Consider the following 26555-nt stretch of genomic DNA (forward strand, 5'->3'; position numbering starts at 1 on the left):
AGTCAGGTGCAGCCACAGTAGCTGCAAAATCGTGCCACATTCTTTTCTTTGATTTTTCTCATCTGTGACAGAGATTTCTGGTACAAAGGATCAAAAGTCAGACCTACTTTTTGAAAAACGAGAAAATTCAGAGTTGTAAAAGTAACATGAGAATTAAAGATGACTGACTTTTTAATTTAAATAGTTAGCATTTCCTTAATTTTCTTTTTTCCCCTTTCCCCCCTCCATTTAAATATATCAAAACATTGAAGTACAAAGAGAATTTAGGATGAAAGGTTAAAGATGACTCAGCCTCCATCAATGTCTGCCCTGTTTTTCTTCTTTAAAAAAGTCTTTTACCTTATTGTAGGCACTAAGGCATAGACTGTACCAGCCAAAGATAATGAGATGTTTCAATCTGTAGATTTTTGCTTGATGTCAGAATTTTTTTTTTAATGTTTAGGGAGCATAACACTTGGAACAATTTCATGTTTCAGAAGTGACAAGCCTACATGGCTGTATTATGTGGTATTTTACTTTGGTTCATTGTATGTTGAAATATCTGCAAAGTATTGTACGAGAGTTTTCATTAACATGTTCTGTTCTGCTGTACCATAAAACCCCTGAACTGAATTAAATCCAGCAGGTCCCCAAGCAGACATAACGTCAGTGAAAAGTCTCCAACAGATGATAGTAGAAATTAAAGGACACCCTTCAGATGCTGATGACTATTTTTCATAAAGGTTCTGCAATGAGAGTACACCCCATCCCAGGCAGAGCATTTCATGGTACTAGAGCCTTCATTTTCACTCTCTTGGTTTCCAAAAGGCCAATCTCTAAATTTGCGTCTCTCCCTGGGGCTCAGTAGTTGAAGACTATGAAGTAGCCATAGTTTCACTTTAAAAGGATTTTCTTCCATATAGATGTTGTTAGGTATTTGCTGTTCCCAGGATCTTAAGGTCAGAGTTGTATGTAAGATAGAACAGGTGCCATCTGCTCTTCCCAGCATTAAACACCTGCTAAAACATCTCCTGACTGGAATGTGGGAGAAATGGAATCCATTCAGCTTTTCAAAGTTTACTAGAATAATGTGTACTGGGTACAAAGCACCTTCTGCTTAAGGACTGAACCTAATACTGTCTAAATTTGATTGTACTAACCCACAAATACTCCATTGTGGCAGGCAAGTGTTGTTTCTTACAGATAATATTGCAGAGACAGACAAATAACATGCCTCTAACTAGACCCGGAAATAAAACATGGTCTTTATTTATTGTAAAGAAATTAAGGGGTAAATTGCAAATGACTGTTTGCCTCTTTCTACAACTGCTACTGCCTAGCAATGATTGCCAGGTAAGATAAACATCATTAACTGTAAAAAGTTTAATGTCTTAAAGACATTAGGGGTGCTGATATGTAGTCTTGAGGTCTCTCTGTACTACTTTAAAATATATCATCTGGCTTTGCCTTTTGGGTCTAAGCATAGTCCCAGCCTTGCCCATGGTACAGACATGCACGTGTGTGCACACTCCTGTGGATATAATGAAATTTGGATTGCAGCGATGCAGTGATTAATTTTAGTAGGGAGATGCTTCTGCTGTCAAAATAAAAATTAGAATCTTGCACGCTACATACAGAAGCTTCTCAGGAAATCATTCAAGCCCTCTCTTCCTATCAGGCTGGGGAATATGCCTCTTAATTTCCCCTGACAGAAAATACATCACCTCATCAGCAGCCCTAGAAAATGACAAAACATCCCTGCCAAAAAGGACTGCCTGCCAAATGCTTCCATTGCCACTGCAGGAAGTGAGATGCGGAAGGGAGGGCTGTGCTTCAGAAATTCCATGGAAGGAGAATAATTTACCTTGCTACCTGTCGAGTTCCACTGTTACACCTTACATAGTCACAAAGCGCTCATCTCATAGTCAAGGTGAGACCCTTGAAGAATTAATTTGAGCCAGAGGGCACACAAACATTTAATTCTGAAAGAATAATTTACACTCCTGAATCTGGATAGTGTGAAATTCCCTCACAGTGTTTGAGCCAAGGCAAACATCTTGATGCAAAATCCATACCTGCAAGATCTCCTATATATTTCAGTGCCAGAACAAATGCTGCACAGTCACACACTGTACTGGGTGCATTAACCTGTACCAGTGATTATCTCCACTGAAGTTACTCTACAGTTTTATAAAGGTGCTGTAGTACTACTAATAGCAATATTTATTGAAATTTATTGAATTTATTATATTTATTGAAATATATGCTGCTGCACTTCGGCTTAAATGAGTAACGTATTTTAAATAAACCTCAAAATTCTACTGAATCTTGCTTTGCTGAATCTCACATAATTACATTTAGAGTCTGTATATCAAATAGTACGTTAGGAAAGAGGATTTTTATAGACAGTTATTGTAACACTTATCATTGCTTCAGTGTATTTGTGTTGCTGACCTTTTTTTAATTAATTTTTTTGCAAACCAAAATTATGATGAGATAAGAATATTTATCATCAATGTATGATGGGGCTCTTGCCATACACATATATACACATATATGTATGTATGATAAGCACACTATCTCTGGAAAATATACTAATAGTGTATTTTTATATAAATATAGTACAACGGACTGGCTTCCTATTGTGCTGAAATTTCAGTCACATAGAGGACTACATAATTCACCTCACTGCATGAATGCATCGGGTTCTTAGGTTGCAAAGATAATTTTCAAGCTGCAAAGTAGGTAGGAACTAGTGCTGTCATGTCTGCATGAAGTGTTTGGATAGCCTGAAACTCAAGGCTGCAGAGTTTGGATGTTTCTTTCTCATTTTGGTGGGCATTAGACTGTGGGTATGTAGTGGAGTAGAACCCATTGAAATAACTGAGTTGCTGAAGTGATGATGAAATTTGTGGCTGGAGCCTTTTCTGTCATGTAGATGGGTGGTCATTTGTTGTGTGACAGAAATGGTCTTTGTACTTTATTAGTTTGTGTAACTTCTGTATCTAGCCCTGTAGAGATGCAATCTGCAGTAACTGATTAATCCTTTATAACATATCTCTTCAGGATGAAAAATCCTTCCAAGTGACATATATGTATAAATTAGTATATTCTATATACACACTGGCAACACTGGCACATTACAAACATATTAACTTTATATGTGTGTATGTCAATAATAGTTTGGCACGTTGACATTGTGGTGGCTTTTATAATGTACAAGTATTCAGATCCCCACTTCTTGACCAGCAATACACTTATGATTTTTATATAGGTACATGTTATGACTTTAAACACTGCAGAGCAAAAGTTTACTTGCTGAGACCTTTGTCTTCCATATGACTGCAGTAATAGACTTTGATTGGTTTGCTTTCAGAGATACCTGCATGGTAATGATTAGGGAGTTAAGAAATGCTAAAACTGTGAGTAGCTACTTCTGTTTGAAAGTGTTCAACAAAACACATGGGTTTTGTGAAATACAACTGGTTTTCTTCTAAGATACATCCAGAAAGCTTAGGAAAACAACTTGCTTATCCCAAAGTTATGTAGTTATAGTCCCCAGATTCCTGTTCAGATGGAACTTAATTTGGATAAAGAAATAATTCCTGATTTTAGCTGTAAGACCTTGCTTTGACTCCACAGAGTAGGTCTGAAGATGTTGTAGTGGAAGGTTCAATGTGAAAATTGTTTTTTAATAGATACTGTTTTAAAATTCTATAATGGAAGTATTTATTAGCAAATAAATATATAAAAAAAAAATCTCCCTATAGCCAGGATGGGATTGTGGTGGTAGTTGTTCTACTTTGCTTATTCCAGATAGTGACATGATGCAGTACTATTTAATAAAATACAATTTCTGCATATATGGAATTTTGAAGTCCTTGAAAATATGAGCACTTATAATTGTGTATAGGTAAAGAAGTGAGTAATGCAGTGATAATAAGTCCCCAGGACATTATTATACAATACAATGTTTGGTTGTGTACTGTTTGTCCTGCCAACATGAAGAAGCAGGAACACTGAGAAGAATATGGTTGGAGAAATTTGAGGAATATAATTGGGACATACTGGCAAGACTGATGGAGAGCAGACATCTCTTCCCTCTCCTCTGGTGCCCCACATCACTTTTATAATTTTAAGATGTCTAGACATTCCTTCAAAATTATTGAAGTTGGAGATGAACCAGAGAGTGGGAATAAATTATTTGTATTGCAGAATTCCTCTGTATTTTAAACATGCTTACATTCAATGTTAATAATGGAGCTCCTCATTTAAATCAGTATATCTCTGCTCCTTGTAACCAGCCATAAATTCTCTACAGTCTTGTATGTACTGATAGACTAGAAAATTATGCATCTTTTTTATTGGTTCAATATCTTCAGCCAACCTGGGGAGGCAGTTTTACACAGGGATTTCGCATGCAAAACAATTCCAGCAATACCAGTGGGAGGTTGTGTTATTCTATCTCATGATGTGAATGCTGAGGAAAAAATGGGTTTGATTTACCTTCAAGTGCAAGCACAAATTATGGGGAGAGGACTTGCTTTCTCCTGCACTGTTCCCAGCAGTGGCTTAGCAGACCAAGTTCAGTGGTACTTGTTACCAGCTCTTGAGTCTTCTGTGTGTTTTCCAGATATAGCTGGTTTTAATTAGTTCAGGCATTTTATTTATTGGTATACAAAAAGGGGAGGCAGTTCCCTCACTCCCTGCTTCTCTCTCTCCTCTCTCTCTCTCCCTCTCTCTTTCTCTTCTCTCCCTGCCCCCACTTCCCCTGTAGGATGGGAAAAAGAAATGAGGAGATAGCTTTGAACACCTCTCTGGAAGAACTGAAAGTAGAGATCTGAATAATTATTTTTAGCAGTTGTGCCACTGCCTTGTTCTCATTTTCAGTGTGATAAAGCAGGATTTTGCCTGCATGTGTGAATTCTCTTCAGAAATTAAAGCTGTCAGCTTCCAGCGTGGACACACGTTTGAATGGCTTTGAGCTACAGCTGAGTTACAAGAAGTGGTAGTTCAGGGCACAGCAAAAGCTTCAAGTCAGGTGTTGGCTGGAGTCCAGCAATGCATCTCCCAGAGCTTGACTTCAGTGATAGTTCTTTGTTCCAGTGATAGAACATAAGTAAAACCAAACAAATTACACTACCATACAGTTGGAGATCATGGATTTTAAGAGACTAAATGCAGTCTTTTAAAACGCACTTTCCTGAAGAAATTGTTATTCCTGTTTGATACTATCGCATCACATTTGGGTTGCAAAGTTTTAATATTTATGTGGGCAAGCAGTGATTCCTAAATTTTCTTCTAGTCACTCTAATGACAAAATGCATTGTTATCTTAGCAATACTACAGAGCAGATCACAATAACCTCAGTAGAAATGTGTAATGTGGTATAATGTGATAAATGATAATGTGATAGCATATAGCATAGCTCATGAATATTTGGTAGTTGCTTTGTAGTTTAATGAGAATTTTCTCATTTGTGCTTATCACTTCTGATGCTGATTCATCCTTTAATGTCTTCCAGGTCGCCACTTTAGAATTCCCTCCGAAGAAACTCTTTGGAAACAAGGATGAGCGAGTGATTGCAGAGCGACGGTGTCACTTAGAGGTATTACCAACTTTTTAACAGGTTTCTGCTGTGTGTTTAGGTTTAGCAGAAGCCATTCCCATATGATCAACATTAAATAGCCTGTTTGTAAGTACCAAGTTACTTGCTGTCTTGTTTGACACAGGAGATGGCAGCAGTAAATTGCAAAGTAAGGAAACATCTCTTAAAAAATAAATTACTCCTGGTCTAGAAAAAAAAAAGGAACTCTTAGAGATGTTCATAGGAGATAGATTTATTTAAGGGAGAAAGGTGGTGGGTGAGGTAAGTGTTCACTGTAGACAACTGGTCTCTGTGCAAGACAAGATTAAAAAAAAGTACTGCTACTTTAAATGTAATGTGTTATTTGGAGATTTACTATTTTATCATAGTATATCCAAATATCTCATGACAGAAGTAAAGCGATATTGAGGCATCTTTGAGTTTTATTTTGTAACCCAGCTTTGCAAACATACTCTTTTTCTTTCAATTAATTTTAAAATTTAATTTTATTGTGGATTGGGTTATTGAGTTTGAGGATTGAGTTGTTTTGGTAGTTCTACAGGGCTGTGTGGATGGCATGATTTTTAACTCCTATCACACATTAGGTCCTTATATTTCCATGTTAATGCATGTTTTACTTCAGCCCAGGAGCAGGAAGTGGGGTTTTGAGGAAGAGGCATAATCAAAGACTAAACTGCACCCTGCAACTATATTGTAGCAACATTGATCATGCAAGTCATTAAGACTTATATTCTTTGTAGAGCTAAAATAGTATTAGGTAGAGTTTTAGAGAAATTAATATAAAAGTAGATTGCTTACAGCTGGAATCTTTTCTTAGGTGGTTTGAATTTTTTCTATGGACTTCACCTTTTCTTTGATCTACTAACAAAACATCCTCCCACTGACTTCTGAACTGAGGCTGTCTTACATGAAGCACAAAATGAATTTTCTTTTTCTTTCACATCCTTGATAGATAGCATAAAGGTATGCCCATATTCCAGTCCAGTACTCAGTTTGCATACTTTTGTACCAGTAAAAATATTAATCCCTTAATCTTTCTTACCTTCCATTGGTTTACTAACAGATTTTATTGTAATGATTCTAATGTTAAAACTGCAGTGTATAGCAATGCTTTGATTGTGGCCATGTAATGCTTACAGCTCTATAGCCAGGTTTTAATTAAAATTATATTGTATCTATTTTCACTAAATTAGGTCATTAAAACTTTATTACCTATATATTTTTCAAGCATAAGAATCTATGACAACTGTTCACATGAATATGTTCTGGCATATGCCCCTTGGCCATTCTACTCAGTAGTCCTGACAACTCACAGTGTTGATAAACTGAAGATGCCCTGTGGCTAAGGGAAAGTTAGATAAAGGGACAAGGAGCCAAGCAAATGTTACTATCACTGCCATGAGGAATTCAATGCAACAAGCTAATCATGGTATTTTCACTACATATTTTGCAGTGGTTTGCTCTGGCTTTGCCAACAGCTGGAGAGCTCACACGGCTGCAGCCTCCTTGGTGAAGAGTGAGAGGAACCACTTAACCAGTGATGGTTTCCAAAGTCATGCAATGCTTTGAAAGGTCAAAGAACATCTGAGTTGTGCTGTGAAAGTGGCAATTACACTGCAGAAGTAGCAGATGGCCCAGGCACCAGTTCTATTTCAAATACTGGCTGTTCATGCCTTGTGGCTTTCAATCCGGTGTGAGCCTTGAGCATGCATCAGTGTATAACGAGAAAGGAGTAAATGAAGGGATTTTCTCTGTGAGGGACTTGGGTCCTTGGCTTTTCAACTGTAGTGTGTTTCTCATATGGGAGTTTGGTCAGGTGGAAGGTGGTGAGAGTGTTAGACCTTGGTATCAAGTAGAAACATGGCTTGTAGTCAGTTGACTTTCACACCTGATCCTGTTTCATGATTTGCTGGAAACACTTTGCAATCTCTTTCAAGCTTCATAGGTGTTGTAGGTGATAGCTGTAATAGGGTATAAAAGCTTGTTTGGTTTTCTACTTGCTTAGTCAAGAGCTAATAGCTAATTCAGCATTATTAGAAAGGGCAAAGCACAGCTAACAGACCAACACAAATGTATATTTTTATTCAGCATCTAAGCTAATTTGATTGACTGAAAATAAATGACGGCCTGAAATACCAGTCCAATAATTGTTCTGAACAAATATTTTGTTATGTAAGATTACTAGTGGAGAGGTCGTCTTAGTGATGGTGATAAAGAAATTGCTCTGCTCTTCCAGTTTTTGCATTAGATATTCATGCATCTCGAATAGGGTGGAACTCCATATCATTTTTCCTGAACTTCTTGCACTGAAATAGCTTTGGGTAGTTCAGTGCTCCCCACAGGTCATCTCTTAGCAACTGCAGTTCCTTATGCCTAATTAGATTTGTCCCTTTGCAAGATGGGGAATTCTTCTTTAGGAAGAATTTAGTTTTTCCTACACATCATCTCTAGGATTCTTGCCACAGTAGAAGTACTGAGAAGAGCAGTGGTGGTTTTGGTACCTTTCCAGACAACTAGAATCAGGGGGGCTGGCTTTTGCAGAGTTTGCTCTGTTTGAAGATTGAGATGTAGTGTTACCTTATTTCAGCCTGGGTTTAGAAGTGGGCATATTTAATCATAATGGAGGTGAAATTACTTAGAGTAAAAGAATCCAGAGAGCCCCAGATTATTAGGATTGTGATTTTGAAATCACAGTAAGTTCAAGGTTTGTGTATAACATTTAAGTTCTTTTATTTATCCTAGCTGGTACAAATGCTAACTAACCAAAAGCTTCACAATGCCTTGTTTGTAGGAAAGCACATTACATGAAGTATTTTTGTATGAGATGAACCTGAGGACTCAACTTAGATCTCCAGCATGATATTTAGTTGCCCTGTAAACACTTTTGCTTTGGCGTTTGTTGGTATCAAGTCTTTTGAACTGTATTTGACATTACCATAGAGTTTTGGAAAATAATGTGCAAGTTTTTGCCTATACATCTTACGAGAAAACATCTAAATTATATTTAAAATTATCAACCCAAAATACCCTATTGCAATCTATTAATTTAGCTTTTCATCGGGGACCTGTTGCAGGGCAAAACTCTAAATTAATTGTTTTGCAGTTTAAAGACTGTAATTTCACTTCAGAGCCAACCTTGCTTGATTAAAACCACCTTAAATGAAACAGCCAAGAATTCTTTTGAGTAAAGTTAATGAACAGAAGTTAGTGTGCATCTATCCTTTTTTGCATATAGAAATCAGTAGGTAAGGGTATAGGATCCTTTTTTAAAGTGAATTCAGATGATGTATATTCATTTTTTCATATTTTTTAAGGAAAAGCTTTGTAAAGGAAGTACTTACTACAAGAAATACTTGAGTTAGTGAATGTATCTATTCCTGTTTTAACTGCAAAGTATCTTTTATTCCTTAGTGAGTTGCTAGGTCTGTGAATGACACTAAAAAGAAATTGTCCTGAAATCCCAGCCTCTGTGGATACTGTGTTTCTGTATCATATCATTCCCCTGATTATTCTTTTTTCTTCTTCTCTTAGACTCATGCTTTGTTGTAGTAATGAGGATTATTTTTAGCCTTGTTTTCCCATTGTGCAGCCAGAGAAACTGGGCAGGGGTCTAAGCTGACAAAGCAGATTGAGCTGTTTTTCTTGAATCTTTAGTCAGAAGCTTTGCATTCGTGGACTCCCTAGGCTTTCTTTCCTGCCCTTGCTGTCATCAGTGTGTTTAGGAAAAAACTGTTGTGATGCCAACAAAATCCAAATGGGTTGTTGCTTAAAGGAAAACAAAAACTCTCACAAGCCTTAGTGTATCTCCTTGTCTCTGTTCACTGTTTTCTCTTCCCTGTTCTCAGGGCTGCATTTCCTCAGATTGGTTTGCAGACAGCTAAGGGAGAAACAAACAAAATCCCTGATGGGGTTTTTAGGGATCAACAGTTGGTTAGAGTGTGGTGCTGGCAACACCAAGTATGTTGGTTCCATCCCCAGACTGGCCATTCCATTAAGAGCTGGACTTGATCCTTTTGAGGCCCTTTCAACTCAGAATACCCTGTGGTCTGTGATCTAGAAATACTCAGCAGTTAGTAGGAGTCATGTGTTGTCTTTTGCTGCCACTTACAGAGCTCAGGGAACAAAAGCCAACCTGTTAACAGTATGGCAATGTGAGCCTGTGTCATGATCTTTGGAAGCATATGCACCTTCCTGGCATTGCCTCTGCTCTTTTTCTTGGTACTTTGAACCTCTTTAAAAGATAGACATGCTCAATTTATTTTAAATTAATAATATAATTGTCCTTAACCTCCTCACTTCCTGATGTCTGCCGATGAGTATTTCCATGATAGGTGTTAATGCAAGAGGCAGAAATAAATCTTGAATGAGCTGCATAATTCAATTTTGCTGTCCAATCTGTAGAACTGTCTGGGGAAAGTATTGTATTACTGGACTGGCTGAAATATTGCTGTTACCTTCAGCCAAAATTAACCTTCCAAAATTACACTAACTTAGAAGTCAAATCCTTTGTTTAGTTTTTAGTTTGTATTTTTACTTGAGTTCCTTTGGAGGGTGACGATTTCTAGGGTTGGGGTTTTTTTTCAATAAGTCTCTAACTTTAGCCATGCCATGTTTCCCCTTTAAAAGTCACATTATGCTGAGATGGCTCCAGGAATCTGGTTCTTAAGGAAAAGGTGAAATAATGGAAATAGCACATTTTTCTTGAACTTGGATTGATTCTTGTTATTTAAGTATCTTACTAGTTTTTGAATTAACACCTTGGTGGAAGTCAGCAATAGAAACATCTGAGAAGAAAAACACCCTCAAAATATTTGTTAACAAATTTGAGCAAACAGAATGTTTGAATCTGCCTCAGACCTTGAGGTTTTCCTTGAAGTCATGAGGACAGAAACATTTTACTGAGATTTTAGATTATTCATCACCTGAATATTCAGTGTGAACTTCAGTAGTGCTCCCCACAAGTCTTTGTTTCCCTGCCCTATTCCTAAATATATTTAACTGAGAGAATCTATACTAGCTATAGGTGAATTGATGTTTATATTGCAAAAATCCTATCAAGTGGGGTTAGAGTTACCATTTCTGTTTTATTTTTTCCTGACTGACACTAGTCATGAAGACCTTTCAAAGCTACTGTATACATGTTTGCTCAAAGTGATTACTAAAAGGAAATTACTAGACACAGGCATCAGCTTACAACATCCCTAATACCAAAACTTTCTAAAAGGAGCTTTATGCAGCTGCTCAGCAGCGTGACTCTTGAAGAATGAATGTTTGCCTCTGACTGTATGGTGATAAATACTGTTCTTAGCAGAAGCTAGATAAGATGGACCTCAGAACACATTCAGAATACATTTGATACTTACTGGAAAATAAAAGAAAACACTTTTTTCCCAGCTATGAATGCACACCAGTAGCACTGCTGGTGCAAAAGCAAACTGCTGCAAATGTTGGTGTTTGATAATCCTAGAAAGGATTTTTTCATACCCATAGTCTGAACTACAGAACACACTATTTTGGAGTGATGGCTTTAATTTCTCACTAGATAAATAAAATTATAGGGATGCAGTGGCATCAGGGAAGGAAAGGGTATAGATGCCTCCACAAAGACAAGAGAGCATGTGTGGCTGGGCATATTGTGAATATCAGTTATATGAAATCCATGTCATAGATAATTTTCTAACTTAGATACAGTCCGTCTGCACCAGGTGCCTTTCATAACCTCTATTAACCACTGAAAAATTTAAGAACAAAAATAACTGCTTTTCCACAACAGCACTGAAGTCTTGCTGGCAGACAGTAAGATTTTGCAGTTAGCCATCTGAGAGCAAGTTCACATATCAGGTTCCCATCTGTCAATAGGGCAGCCCAAGGCACATGGCTTTTCTGGTTTTGAAGCATCAACCCTCAAAGAGGAGCTGCAGCAGCTCTCAGCAGCAAAGCATTTAATCTTTTTTTTTTGAGTGGTTCTGCTTCTTGTGTGAGACCCTGTTGGCTCCAAAAAATTAATAAATATAATTAATTTTACTTATTGGCTACAGTCACTAGATACAAAGAAGCAGAACTTCACATAGGTCAGCTGCTGAAGCCATACCAATGAAACGTTACTTTGATTAAATACTGTAGACCTTCAGGTAGCCTGCAACAATGCAAGACATTATTCTTGTAATAGAAACACATGATAAAGATGGTCATTTAGAAGGAATAATAGCCTGAGGTTATTTTCTGGATGAGTTCATTTTAAGCTCTGGTTTGACAGGCTACTGGATGCAAAAGGAATGGTAAGTTTGGTTTCATTTGCTCAAACTCTGGGCCTAATTCAAAATCAGGTCTGAAGCCCTGCTCTGCAGAGCTCACTAGAGATAATGTGGCATAATATACATATCTCTTTAGAAGAATTCTGGTGTTTCTTTAAGTGTATAGCTTCAGGTCCCTACCTCAAAAATTATCTTTTGTGATCAAATGTTTATCTCCATTACCACCAAATAACTAAATAGGATTTGCAATTTGAAGGCCTTTTTATTTTTCTCTTTCCTTTTTAGATATTTCAGAGTATCAGAAAAATAAGGAGGTATGTGTATCATGATTTAGTAGGTTTAGAAAATAGGACAATATATAGTCTGAGCTGCAGTTTAGCTCCACATCCTAATGTGTTTTGCTGTCAGGATGGAATAAATTTCCCAACATATTCCTACAAATCAAGTTTTGAAGTTGTGTACCTTCATTGCAGTCTCTATTACAGGCTCAGCACATACAGGTGTAGGCAGATGAATAAAAGGAGTGCTCAGTGAAGGACTCTGGGTTGAATTCAGTGCTACCCCTTTCCAAAGCAAGTGTATCAGTCATCCTCCAGCCTGGGATTTCCCCAGAGGAAGCAGAGGCTGATGCATGTCAAGCTGTTTGGTAGGTGTTTGCCAAGCCCACTCCAGCAGATGACGACGCACTGTCACTACCGGCCCTGGGATGCGTGCTAAATTCAATCCTGTCGTTCTTTCTAAATGAATTTTGACAGGACTTGTTTTGACTTGTGGACTGGACAAAAGATTGGTTTCCTTCACTAGTCAGGTCTGTTTTGATCCTTTTCAGTATGGCCATTCACTTCCCAAACAAGACTCACACTGATAGACCACCTGTAAATCATAGCCCTTGCTGCCTTTTTTTTTGCTTCCCTGCCAGCCTACAATTCAGTTTCCATTGAAGCTGCCTAAAGCCAATAAATGTAAGCTTTTAGCATGCAGACATTGTAAGAAATAATAAGTCCTGTGGATTTGAAACAAATTTTAGGCAGAGTAAGATTGTAATTTGGGACGTAGACTGATTTCAGACGTTAATTCAATTGATGTGGCTATATAGTAATTCAGCATAATGTGCTCATGCCATTAGACTTGCACAGAAAAATGCTCCAAATAGCTATAATGAATAGTTTGGGTTTTGAAAACCTGAGAGAGCAGTTTTACCTTGAATCATAACTGGCATCTCTCAGAATGCTTGCACATTAAGAAAATTCAAAAAGGTATATGAATTTGAGTAAATTTCAGTACCACCTTGGGTAAAATGAAATTTTAGTGTCACTCAAGCACTTCTGGAGATACAGAGGTAAAATCTGCTTCACCTGTACAATTTTGGAGGAAACTAACTCTGATTCAAGAAACATACATTATTCTGTGCATGAAAAACATAGAGAGACTTTCCCAAGAGGCTGAAAATGTCAGTCCCAGTATTTTTTTAGTGCAATTTAGCTGCTTAAAGAAGCTTGATTCTTACCTGCTTAGTTCCAAAGTCATTTAGGTACCTCTGAACATGCCCAAAGGAGTGTTTTATGGAGGGCACCTGTGGAGTTCACCCCAAGGCAGCTCAAAACTCTTAACTCTCTGAGCTGAGGGAAAAAAATGAAAAGAGAACCCAAAAAGAGAAGGAAAGCCTTTGCCTAAACAAAGACAAGATACCCCACAAAGTGAATACCCTGTGGCAAAAAAAGCTGGAAGCTGCCTGAGAGTGACAGTTTTAAAAGCACCCAAGATAACAACCCCTCCACACACAAGGTTCTAATTTTGGTAGAGTCTTATGATACAATACTGGGGGGTGCAGATAGTTATGGAATACAATAACATTATGGATTACCCCAGGACATTCCACCCCTTATCCCATATTGTCTGATTAATGCCCAAATTAATACATTTAAACTATAAACACATATATCTATACATATCTACATATAACTATATACAAATACAATTTCAGTGGTCACTGACCATCCCCCAGATATGGACAGGGTTCATTTGGTCTATGACTCATATGTCTGTAGAAGTTTCTCTTGGGAAACTGGAGCTGCATTCATTCTGGTGGAGCTCTCTCTGTTAGTAATTTTCTCCTTTAGTTTATGCACCTGTGCTGCCAGGACAGAAGTAGGATTTCCATCCCAACTTCTCATGTCTTCCTCATGCTCATATGGAAAGAACCACAAGTCAGCTTGTGGGGTGCACCCCCTCTCCCTACATCCTGGGGAATGTTTGCTGCTGATGAAAGGGGCTCAGGGTATGTACTGACAAGACTTGAAGGCCCTCCTTAAGTTCCTTGCTGAATTTCTGATGAGTCTCTGTGATCCTGTCTTCCAATTTCCACATATGCTCTGTCAGGTCTGTTTCCACAAATGACATTTGTGCTTCTGTCAGGCGGTGTACAGGGTCTTCATACACTCAAAACCTCCTTTTCATACATTGTCTCATCCTCCTCAATACACTGCAGTGGTGCTAGGGCATAGACTTGTGTCCCTAGTTATGAGAGTTCAAGCCATATCAGTGCTGTACATTTTAGCATGTCTGGACTCTTAGTGGTTTGGTTGTCATCTGAAAGAAGGGTCTCTATCACAGCCACATTGTGAGAATTGTGAGAATCTACAATTCTCACAAGCATTGGCTTCCTTGCTCCGTGGTCTTCCAAAGGCCTTGCTGCAGCTGGAGATCTGGGCAAAGGTATCTCTCCTTCATACTTATTAAAAGCTGTGTCCAGAGGCTGAGAGGTTCAGGCCTCCCTTAGATTCACTGATCAATATGCAGATCATATGACAGGAATCCCAAGTGCCTTGCTTCAGTGCTGTCCAAAACTGTACCATCATCTGTGGTGTTCCAGACTCAGATCAACCAATTTAATAATGACTTGTCGGGCCATCAGGTGAGATTTTTCTCAGATAGTGAAGACTTTCTAAGCATGAACACTCAGTGATTATTTCTGTTTCTGATTGCTCTGCTGGCTGTGAGGGTCCTGGCTCCCCATCATTCATCAGGCAAATGGATTTGGTTTTAGATTTCCTTCTCTGGACAGGGGAAATTGCAGAAGGCTGCCCTTCTGGTTTAACTGCAGACTGAGTGACCAGGGTGTCTGCTGATTTCTTCTCCTGCCCCTCTGGCTGTACCTGCTGCTGTATGAGCAGTGTGTGATAAGCATTAACCAGGGCTCAGCACATTTCAATAACCTTCTTCTCTTTAGACCTCTCATTACAATTTTTTTTCAGATATTTATTCCCCTCAGCTGGATTCTGAATTTATTCAGGAGGAAAGTTCCAAACTATTAGGGCAGAGAATTTCTTCAGGGCTTGGCCTATATCCTCCCACATCCCACACCACTCAGAATTTTCCACTACTGTGGTGGACCTCTGGACAACCTCTCTGGAAATCTCATCTCTGATTCTAACCATGCTGTAGGCTATATAAAGGAGAGTTAACATAATTAAAAACAAAAATGTGATGTCTTTAACATTCAGAGGCTACTGAACATTCTCAAAATGTGACATGTCAGACCTGAAGGGAGAGAAGGAGGTAAAAGGCTGGGAAAAATTATCTTCTACTTTTCCTCCACAGCTGGCTGGGTGCAATTATTAATAAACCCCCAAAAGAAGCAGCTGAGACCAGGACAGAAAAAGAGCAGAGAATGCACATCCCAAAGAGTAACTCTGATTACCTCTGATGTTAATCTTTTCATACATTATTGTCACAGAGTATATCAACACAGCAATTCTGGTTTGTGTCCCTGGTGTGGGCAGAATTGTCAGTATCAATGGATAAGTATACAGTCCTAAGTGTCAGAAAGCCATTATTAAAGTGGGTATCATGGTGACAGTGAGTGTTGTACCCAATACAAGGAATCTGGGACAAGAGTGTTATTTTTTTACTTCCTCTTTTTTCCCTGTTAAGTTGGGCACTAAATTTGACTTGGTTTGAGACAATTTTAAATTACAGCACTCTGGAATGACTTGTCTCCCCTTAAGGGTTCAAACAATCTCTTCCCACCAATAAGGAACAAGATACTATTAGATAAGCGAAGAAATAACAGTTTACTAGCAAGCAGAACAGCAACAGACAAAAAATAATGGTAAATTAATGCTACATACAAAATTGCTAAATCTTGTGGACCCCCCCAAGAATGAAGAGAGATTTGAAAATGCTGGGGGGACATCCTCCATCCCCCAAGCTGGTGCTTTGCAGCCAAACGCATGGTTCGAAGGACAGAGGGAAAGGTGGTGTGAGTCTTACTCCCATACCCATCCCCATTCTGCTTATCTCCCCAAAAACTGGAGGTCCAGCTGGTATTCTCCAGATCAAGGGCTGGAACTCACGGAGGGACTTCAGATTCCTTGTGGCAAGAGATGACAGGGCAGGCAAGGCAAGGTGTCTGGGCTTGGATGACTTGTGGTCCTCTCTCTCTTTGGTCAGGCATCATTGACGAGTTGGGGCATCTTGGAGTGGTGTGGCAACAGGTGGGTGCCTGTGGAATTTGCCCCAGTTAAGAGTTAAGAGTTTGACTGTGTCATAGTCAAATGGGCAAGATATTTACTAGTAAACTTTTTTTTAAAAGTGATTTAGCATAATGTCCTACTTGCATTATTTCTGTTAAGGGAAACTCACAATGTAGAATTTGTCTTAGAGGAAAATTGGTGTGGTTGGAATTGTATGTAGACTTGTAAAGACATGCAAGCGCAGGGTACAGTGATACTGATTGGGATGTTCTCAGTCTATTTATTTATTTAATCGCTGACTACTAGGCATTACCTGTAAAAAGCCTTGCTTCTGATTAGACCTAATCAAAATGAGCAGGAAGGGTTTGATTAAAATGAGCCAATCCTTTAATCTTGATTCGTGTTCACGCTGCCTTGAGGCTAATTAATGCCTGCCAAGCTGAAGCAAATAACTCCTCCCTCTACTGATACAATGTTGATGCCTTAAGAACCTATAAATGAAACAAGACACACTTTTCAGATAATATTAGTATGGAGGTAATATGAAGCCTGATCTTTATTGGAGGCCTGTAGGGGCAGATGTGAAAAATGTCCACAAAAGCCCACCCTCACTGGGTGAATACCATTTTTGTAAATTTAGCAAATCAGCATAATTGATAAAAATCACCAATTAGGAGCACAAGTGGTGATGCAATTTCCCTCCAGTTCAAGCCCCTTCTAAATCCTCCCCTCTTAGATGGAAACTGAACTAATTTATGAAAAAATATGTCCTGAAGAGCTGTTTTTGGCCTTGGTTCCTAGGAGGAACCAAGATAGGATAGGGGCTTTGGAATGTGGTTTTTTCCTACTAAGGCAGGAAAGAGTACTGGGAAAACTACCTATGAATGCGATAATAGGCTACAAAGCTACAAATATATGTAATACAGAAAATATACAGAAGAAAAAGAATTACCCAGCATCAATGTGACGATTGTGGTGGTGACTTGCCATCTTCAAACATATGGATCTGTCTCTATTCTCTTAAAAAGTGTGAACACAAATCGTCTGCAACTTGAGCAAGGTCTCTGGCAGCAGGGACAGTAACATTCTGGAGGCAGTTGTCAAATTTAGCTCTTCAAGGAAGCTTTGCAGAGCTTTGACAGTGTCTAATTCTGCAGGGTTTTTTGTAAGGAGAACCCAGCCATCCGTGTCTTTAAGCAAAAGATAATGGGCCAGGTGATCCCATCATCATTATAGATGTTTTCTCTCCAAGTTTTTCCACAGAAATAAGATCCTTCAGGCACCGGCTAGTCTCCCTGGCAGTAAGTGTTTTTCCCGTTGCACTGAAATCATAACTGCATAGAATGACCTTAGGATATGTGCAGGAGATAAATGTATTCCACCTGATACACAGGTGACATTAGGTACTTCCTGAGGGTCCTAAAATACTTGGGATATTGAATGTCACATGCTGTTCTGCTCACATACTTTACTCAAATCTGCTTTGTAATATCTTGCAATATATGTCAAGGTGTTGAGGGGAAGAATTGAAGCTTCATGTTTTCTTTATTAGAAAAAGCCCACAAAAGACTAAAATATTTCTGAGCAAGTTATATCTGGTGAGTGGAGAATTGACCTGAATCTGGAATTAGTGGAGGTGAAGATATTAGTTGTAATCTGGTATGGTCTCCATCCTTTTGGACTGCTGTCTTCCAATGCAATGGTACCTCATATTCTATAGTCTTGCTATCTGCAAATTCTTCCCTTGCTTGCTTAAATTTAATCAATCCAGAAATGGATCTGAAACTACTTAAGCTAGCCCTTACTCAGTCCTAATGCCTCAGTGTCTTGGTTTAAAAGCCAGGTGTCTGCCAAGGAAGGTGGGAACCTTCCTTTTTCTCCAGATGGTTATTACTTTCAAATTACAGGGCTTTCAGGCAAAGATAGGGAAAAAGAATAGCAGTTCTTTACTAGAGTATGCAGATATATATATATGTATGTATATAATAGTATATAGTAAAATATGTAACTAGGCAAACAGCGGAACCACAAAGGCAGTCCCAGGCTCTCCCGGCCGCGGGCGCTTTCCCCTGGCTGCAGTTCCGCTCGCAGCCGCCAGGGGCGCTGGTGGCTCCCGGCCGGGCAGGGCGGGTGCGATGGTTCCCCCGCGCCGCCAGGGGGCGCTGTGCCGCCAGCTCGGCCGCGTTCCCTCACACGGGAATGGCGGCTCCAGCGACAGAGAAAAGGGGAGTTGGCTCCCTTTGCAAAACACACAGGGAGCAGCCGGTCCCAGAGCCATTCCATGTGGCGAGCTGGACTGTAGCAGTAACTTCTGAGCAGGGGGCTGGAACTGCAGAGGCATGCAGACCCAGGGTGGCAAACAAAATGTAATGAAAACCTTGAAGCAGTGGCAGGAACAGCAGGTCTGGGCAGACAGGGGGTGTCGAGTTAAAGTGTAGCACAAAAAAACCCCAAAACAGCAGAAAGCATGGCATTGGGCAGTGGCAGCCAGACTCCTGCAAACAGCCAGAAGATATTGCCTCTGGAGAGGGGGAGAGTCCGGGTTTCCCCTGAGGCACCTAAGCAGGTGGTAAGGGAGGGATCCAGTGAGATTGGGTAGTGAAAAGGTCTCAGTTCAATGGCCCTCTTGTGAGCAGAGGCTTATGCAAGGTAAGGAGAAGCAGTGAAGGGCAAAACTCAGCAGTAGCATTGAATTCTTCCTGCAGCCACAGTCCAGCACCAAGACCATAACCATCTCTCCTTTGGTCTGAGAGAGAGAGAGAAAAAGAGAGAGCTGAAGCTCTGAAGCTAGCCCCAGGCTCCTAGTCAAGTCTCAAAGTATCTCTGCACTTCCCAAGAGAAAACCCCCCAGCTAAGAGACTGCAGCCAACTGCACACCTTCCCCCCCTCTTCCCCATTGTGGCCACATCTTTTATCTCTCTTAAGTATCATCATTCCCATCTTTTAGGCAACAAATGGGAGAAAAATTCCCTGTGCCTTAGGTAGGCCCCAGAGGGAAAGGTAGATGGTTTAAGTGGAAGACATAAGGGGGAAGCTTAACTGTGGTGAACTGACTTGTGACCTGCAGGGCTGAGCTGTACTTGCCGACTGTAGGAGGAGCCTGCTGGGATCACTGCCTCCAGAACACCTCAGTTTGGATGGTTTGAATATGTCTTGGCATGTAATGTTAGGATATTTCACATAAGAAAACCAGTTCCCTTGGAACTCAGTTTGTAAATGAATTTTCTGTGTTGTGGTTGATGGCTGTCCTTGTCTTCCATACCTGACCCAGATAATCCAGTCCTGGGTGGTGATTGAGATGTGATGCATGTCCTGGATAAGGCAGAGCTGGCTTAGCTTGCAGTCCTTTTCCTAAGAGTTTCCATCTTCTGCATTCCAATACTAACTTACCTCCCTATACAGTGTCTTAATTCTTCTTTGCCAGTAAAAAACCAAAAAATTAAAAAAAGAAAAAAAAAAATCACAAGGAAGAAGCAGATCCAATGTAAAGTTTGAATCCTGTTTTTCTTGGTAACTTGGATATTTTCTAACCACGTTCTGTACAAAACATGTCTCTAGACAGGGCCTTTTGCCAACCTGAAGTCTCTGTGGGACACCACCATTTGTCAGTGCCATTTCAGCCCAGCTTTATTTTTGGCAGTAGGATGTAGTTAGACACAATAGCCAGCACTTCTGCAGTATTTGGTATTTTGCAAAAACACCTTGGAAGGATTTTTTTTCTTTTCAACACATCAATGGAAATGTCCGAAATAGAGAAAGTTGATTAATTTGGAGAAGGATCTCCAAGTGTTGATTTTCCTTTGCATATGCCCAACAATTTCTTTTTAGGAACAAATGCCCTCCCATTTCTGCATCCCAGCAGGTTGTCTTTGCATGCCTTGTCGTTTAATCAGATCCTTGTTTTTGTGATCACAGATTGGAACCGAATCGTGTGCCTCTCAGCTCGCTTTGGGGGAGAGTCTTTCCTGGGAAGAGCTGACTTTGCAAATACCTAATTACAACATAATGTGATCTTTTAGAGTCAGGGAATATGCTTCGATCTGTCTGGCTTTGGGGTTTTTTTTTGGTTAACAGATTTGTATCCTATAGAAAGATCTGTGATACCTGTGTATACTTTGCTCTCTGGATAATTCAAATCAAGATCTGATTTAAAGCCTGCAGCACTTAACACTAGTCAACAAAATAATTATGTGATTGGTGCTGGGAGGAACTAGCGTCTATATTAAAGGGAGAGAGGAGACTATGTTAGAAGTTAGATGAGCAAGTTAATTAGCCCTGCCTCTGTCACCAATGACCTTCTGTGACCTTGTGGTAAAGCTTTTGACTGTCAGATTGACATGTAGGTCTTGAAAAGGTGGTATTGCTTCACAGAGAAGAAGCTATTGCCTAAAAAAGTCCCCAAAGCCTTGTAAGGTTTATCTTATTAAACTTTCTGGTGCCTTCAGCTCTGTCATGTATTAGCAGGCGGTATTTCTAATGCCGATTTAAAAATGTAACTTCTAAAGTATTTTAAGTACTGACTTTTTTCAGGAAATTGCTAGAAATAGTAGTATGAAAGTAAAAGCTTGAAGTGTTTTCACTTTCTGAAAGTACCAGAGTTGATGGGTGTTTAAACACACCACATTTTAATGAAAAAATCCAATTCTTGCTAAGCTCTGCTATTGGTCTCTGAGGCTATCACTGTTAGTAATGGATTAGGGGAACAATGTCACTGAACTGAATTCCCCTTTAATATGCCACAATTGAAAGGATGATAAGAAGACTTTCACATTTCAGAAAGCTTTTTGATTGTAGTAACTTTAATAACTTTAAATTAAGTTATGGCTTTACATTAAAATGTATAAAATTATGAAGTTCCCACATCGCAAAGTAGCGCAGAAATGGTTAGAATGACTTTGTTGTGCTGATGAATTGAGCACAAGATGAACACTGGCCTACTTCTAAAAAGGTGAACCCTATTAAAAGGGTATTTAATAAGCTTTTTAAATGGTTTCCATTTTGCTATTTGCATAATTAAAAGGGAGGGAAAACTACTCAGACTAGGTTAAGAAAGAAGAGCCTTTGTGCCTCATACCACTTTTTCCAGTTTAGTTTCATTTGCAAAGTTAAAACTTGAAGGTACGGTCATCATAAATTTTAAGTTAGAGGGCTTGAAGTTTGTATTGCCTTCGGAGAGGGCAAACACCACTGCTTTTCCTATTCTGGATTAGTTTTTAACCTGGTTTTCTATCCTTGTTTTGTACATGCAGAGTATTTTCATTCCCTAAACTGGTGTTCCTGAGTGTGTGTTTAGCCAGAACAACCAACATGATTGATGTGTAAGTTTCCCATTTTACATCTCTGCTACAGTGCCACAGACTTGTGCCCTCACACGGAGACGTTTACAAACGTATAATTAGGATATTTTGCAGCAAACCAGCAGCATAGCAGGTCAAATGCTATTAGTGAAATGAAACTCCAAAGTGCATTTGGAAGAACACTGATTACCAGACTAAATAATCCAGAACAAATGGCCAGAGTCTAACAAACAAAAATGAGTAATAAAACCAAGCATGTTGGAATATTTTGGCAGTTAACTAGTTTTTCCTTTCCTAGATAATCATGCAAACCTAGTAGCTGTTACACAATGCTTTGCATGCCAGGGATAATGTTGCTATCAGTAGGAAATCACATCATTAATTTGTATAAAATTTGGACCTGTGAAGGTATCCTGAACTCTCCAGTCTCTCCTAAGAAATTTTTTTTCAAGGACACATCAAAGGAGTTCTGTAAATAGACAGAAATTGTATGTGATGCAGGAAATGGATTTTAATACAAAAGATTTGAAAACATCTCTCCTCCTATCCACTGAGTGCTGGCAAAAGAGAGCCCTTCATGCAGCCTTGCTGGCCAGTCAGTGGCTTCCTGAGCTGCAGTGAAGTCCATGCTGAATCCCTTCTGTATCTCTAAGGAGCTTTCTGACATTTCTGGCACTTGGTGTTGATGTGCTGCTGCCCTCCCAGCTTGCTGTGACCCTCGTCCTCTCCTTGTGACATCTGAATTTGGGAAGCATCTTTCCATACGTTGCAAGAAGCACTCTTTTTCTCCTCTTTCTTCCACTTTGCTGTCCATTGCAGCCAACAGGACAGAACAGCCTTGCCCTGTAGTGCCCTACCACAGCCCTTTGATCAATGCTTGTGATGTGAGCGCTTCTGCCATCAGTCACAGTTTCCTCACTACAGGGGAACACTCCCAGCCCAGCATCTTTGGGCAGAGCAGCCTGTATTTCAATGAAGCAAGAGCTTCTTTGTGTCAAGGGCACAGCAGCTCTGGGCTATATTAACATATCAGCATTGCAAACAGGGTAAATACAGATCTGGGTTTTAATAGAGGGCTAATTTGTTCAGAGGTGGTTGTTGAAGAGCACATTATGTCAAGCCATATGGCAGGAAACCTTCATACAAAATTAATTCCATCATTATCTGGTAGGGTCTGCTTGTTTCCATTTTCCCAAGGATCTTTTTTGTGTTCAGAGAAAGAACCTGTGATATTCACTCATCAGCTTGGAGCACAGATGTAGAAAAGAAGTTTATCTGCTGTTTGTAGTGTGTCACATAAGTGTATGCTTAGAGCAAAGGGATTTTTTACTTTGCCATTAGAGCTATCATGCCAAAACAATGAGTAATGGCTTTACAGAAAAGGCATGACAGTCAATTATCTGGCCATACATATCCAGGTGAATGCAATAGGTCTTGTGATGTGTCCACTGAGATATTTTGGTACCTTTGAGCCTTTGGTAGTCATAAACTAGAATTATTGCAGTAACTTTTCAGCACAGTGCTAAAATGCTAACAGAATGCTATGTTTTACATTTGATTTTCTACCATATTCATCCTTCAGGAATTACTGGTTTGGGACTTTTTGTAAAGAACTCTCCTTTGAGAACTAATTATGAAAAATGTTTCTCTGTTTCTCACTTTCAATTGCCTGTTAGTCTACTGCAGTTCATCTTGAAGGCATTTTTGTAATGAGTTTTTTTCATGAACTTTAATACAACCTGTGGCAGATCTGAATGAAATAGAAAATGTAACTGCCAAGAAAATAGTTTTTGTCTCCGCTGCTTTTTTTGGTTTGCTTTTTAAAATTTGTTTCCCTTTTTTGTGTAATATTGAAACAGCTGGTTTCTTAAATAGATAGTTGTTGTAGTTTGGAGGAATAATTCTTGAGGAACGAGTGAATAATTAGGACAGTTTCCTGAACAAACCACTTCCTTGACCCCATAGCTGCTGCATTCAAATAACTAAATGTTGTGTTCTTCAGAGGAGAATGTACTTACCTGTCTTGCAAATGTACTTCCCACAGAATCCAAGACTAGTGGATGATTTTCAAGTTATCTCTTTCTGTCTGTAGAAAAGGAGTCTATCCCTGTGCTCCAGATGAGATTTCCCTTGCAGATGTTTGGGTGACACTGGATACATTTGTAGTATCTCTCTGATCAAACCTAGAGTGTTTTGTTCAAAAGTTATATTTACAAGTTATTAAGTCACGCTAAATGAACCCACATATGACGGAAGCTTCATCAGGTTTGTGAAAACTGTGTTAATGCACCTCCCCCAGTTTCTCTAGGTACAAATGTGACTGCAAGTTGCACAGTGGATATATCACAGTGGGGAATATTAACTTATGGGAAGGGAAGGAGATGTCTCCCACATGCTTCTCATTAGTAAGACTTAAAAAAAAAAAAAGGAAATTTTGGGAGAAACTCAATGAAAAGATTCTGGTAGGTTCTGACATAATATGGAATTCATGCAAATCTTTCTGCAGATAGCCTTCATCAAAACAAACCCAAATCAAGGGAAGCATTGTGGAAGCTTCATGAGGGAAATATTTTTAAAGTCCTTTTGTGTCCATATGTAGTGAATATCCTGCAGAATGGAACACAGTACCTGCTATGTTCAGTAATGCTAGACAGTAGTATTAGCATGTCATGATTAGTAGAAGGCATTACATGACTGCAGAATAAATCAGGAAGCATCACACAACCACAGAAAAAGAAAGAGTTGCCAAGCTGGGCGTAAGAAGGAAGTGGGAAATACTTCTTACCTGCTTTTCCTGAGCTTAATAAAGACATTTCAGAAGACTGTTTTATAAATGCATAAATTCTGATGGGTATTGAAAGGACTATTCACAGCCCATGGAAATATTTTTGGGTTTTTTGCTGTTCATTTAATTTTTCAAAATGATTGTAATCAATTTGATCAAGCAAACCTTATGACATTTTACATTTCATTCCACAGAAATACCTCAGGAGCTTTTTCTCTGCAATGCTGAAATCTCCATCGTCTCCACTGAACATTGATAAAGTGGGGCTAACATTGTCAAAATACACCATCTGTGAATTCTCACCCTTCTTCAGGAAAGGTGTTTTTGACTACAGCAGCCATGGGACCAGCTAAGTTTTGGGCCAGGATCCTTATGCTGGAGGAGTACACTTGGAATGGTGCCTTCACTCTTGTGCAAGAGGAATGAGGAAAAGAAAAACAAAATGTGTCTCCTCCGTAACTGGAAAGTTGCATCCAAACAGCGCCAATTAGAGATAGCTACACCCCCATGCTAACCTGTGTCCAGCTCTCAAGGTAGTGCCTGCATTCTCCTGGAATGGGGTATACAGACATTTTTGTGTTTGGTTTGTTAATACTGTACAAAGATTCTGACTCTTGTGATGACTTTGGATCCCTTTCTTGGAAGCAGTGCTTTCTTCCCATTTGCTCAGATAATTTGTTCTGGCTGTTTGAGAGCATCTCATGTTTACCATGGCCGTGTGTCATGCTGACAGAAGGTTTCTGAGCAGTCTTCTGGTTTCTGTCTGAGCTATTCCTTAAAGAATCCTATCCTTTGTTTCCTTATAGCATAGTGTCATGTTTAAGGTAATGATCATACTCCACTGTTGTTTCATTTTCTTTCCCTTCCAGATATACTGTTTAACTATTTGACTGTATAATTGTATAGTTTTTCTCAGAAGAATTAAAGGGCCTGGGTAACTTGAATGCTTACAAAAATATATGCAGCAGAAATAATATCATTTAAACCCTGTCAGAGTCCTCCATGCTTGATTGTTTGGAGGCAGAGCAAATCACTCACCAAAAAAGAAGCAAAGGAAGCAATTGTTGTCAAACAACATGGTCAGCGTCTTTTCAGATTTCGTAGTCATTCAGACTGTAAATGGAAACTCTGCACTGTACAGAGCTTATAGCTATGCATAAAGCTGATGCAAAGTGCTATATATTGTTTTTTAAATAGCTTCTTCACAATAGTTGTAAAACCTGAGGTTTATTTGCATCAGCTAAAATTTATAGGATTTAAATAATACTACTTTAAAATGACTCAGGACTTACTCAGACTTGCACATGTATATACAGGTAGAGCTCCTTTTGTATTGCTGCAGATTCAAAAATATGTATACACTGTGACTGGAATTATGTGTACATGTTAATGTATTATTGGTTGTATAAAAATCAGAATTTAATAACTTCCAGTTATTAAAATGTATAATGAAAGGTAAGTTTTGTGCGCCATTTGTTCAGAGTGTGAATGATTTTTTCTGAGTTGACATCACTGACCACTGGTATGCTGTGGAAATCAAACTATTTCATGTCATTAAAAATTATTATTAAAACCTAAAGTAACAACACTGGTGGCATTTTTATTTCACGACCTAAATTATAGGAAGAGCAGTGTTCTAGATTTAATATGATACATACATCCATGGTCCTGAGGGAGCTGGCCAAGGAAGTGTCTGAGGCACTATCCATCATACTTAAGAAGTGGTGGCACTCTGGTGAAGTTCCCTCTGACTGGAGAAGGGGAAACATAACCCTCATTTTAAAAAGGGAAATGAGGAGGACCCAGGGAACCACAGGCCAGTTGGTTTTACCTTGGTGCCTGGCACAATTATGGAGCAGGTCCTTTTGGAAACTGTGCTAAGGCTCATTGTAAATAATGTGGTAATTGGTGATTGCTAGTAGGCCTTCACTAAAGGTAAATCATGCCTGACAAATTTGGTGGCCTGGGAATACCTTCTAGAGCCCCTTCCCATACTTAAAGGGAGCTTGCAGGAAACCTGGAGAGGGACAAGGGCATGCAGGGATAGTGGTAATGGCCTTAAGCTGTTTTTATTAGATATTAGGAAGAAATTCTTGACTATAAAGGTGGTGACACACAGGCACAAGTTGCACAAAGAAGCTGTGGGTAGCCCCTTCA

At 39.2% G+C, this 26555-nt stretch overlaps 1 protein-coding gene across 7 annotated transcripts in view; it reads left to right on the top strand.

Moving 5' to 3' along the window:
* KIF16B (kinesin family member 16B) overlaps positions 1 to 25977 on the top strand; it is a 137274-nt gene extending 111297 nt beyond the window's left edge. For 6 of the 7 annotated variants that reach the window (XR_015283870.1, XR_015283871.1, XM_023923188.2 and 3 more), the window contains 2 exons: positions 5504 to 5587; positions 24593 to 25977. Coding sequence is in view for 4 of the 7 variants with exons in the window: in XM_023923188.2 (XP_023778956.2) it covers positions 5504 to 5587; positions 24593 to 24751 (243 nt within the window). In the remaining 3 variants the exon portion in view is untranslated. Of the gene's footprint in view, positions 1 to 5503; positions 5588 to 21565; positions 21635 to 24592 lie in introns of all 7 variants that reach the window. The other variant, XR_002862997.2, reaches the window with a different exon arrangement.
* The last annotated feature ends 578 nt before the right edge of the window (positions 25978 to 26555 follow it).

This window comes from Cyanistes caeruleus, chromosome 2, assembly GCF_971803275.1.
Source record: "Cyanistes caeruleus chromosome 2, bCyaCae1.hap1.1, whole genome shotgun sequence".
Taxonomy (NCBI): Eukaryota; Metazoa; Chordata; class Aves; order Passeriformes; family Paridae; genus Cyanistes; species Cyanistes caeruleus.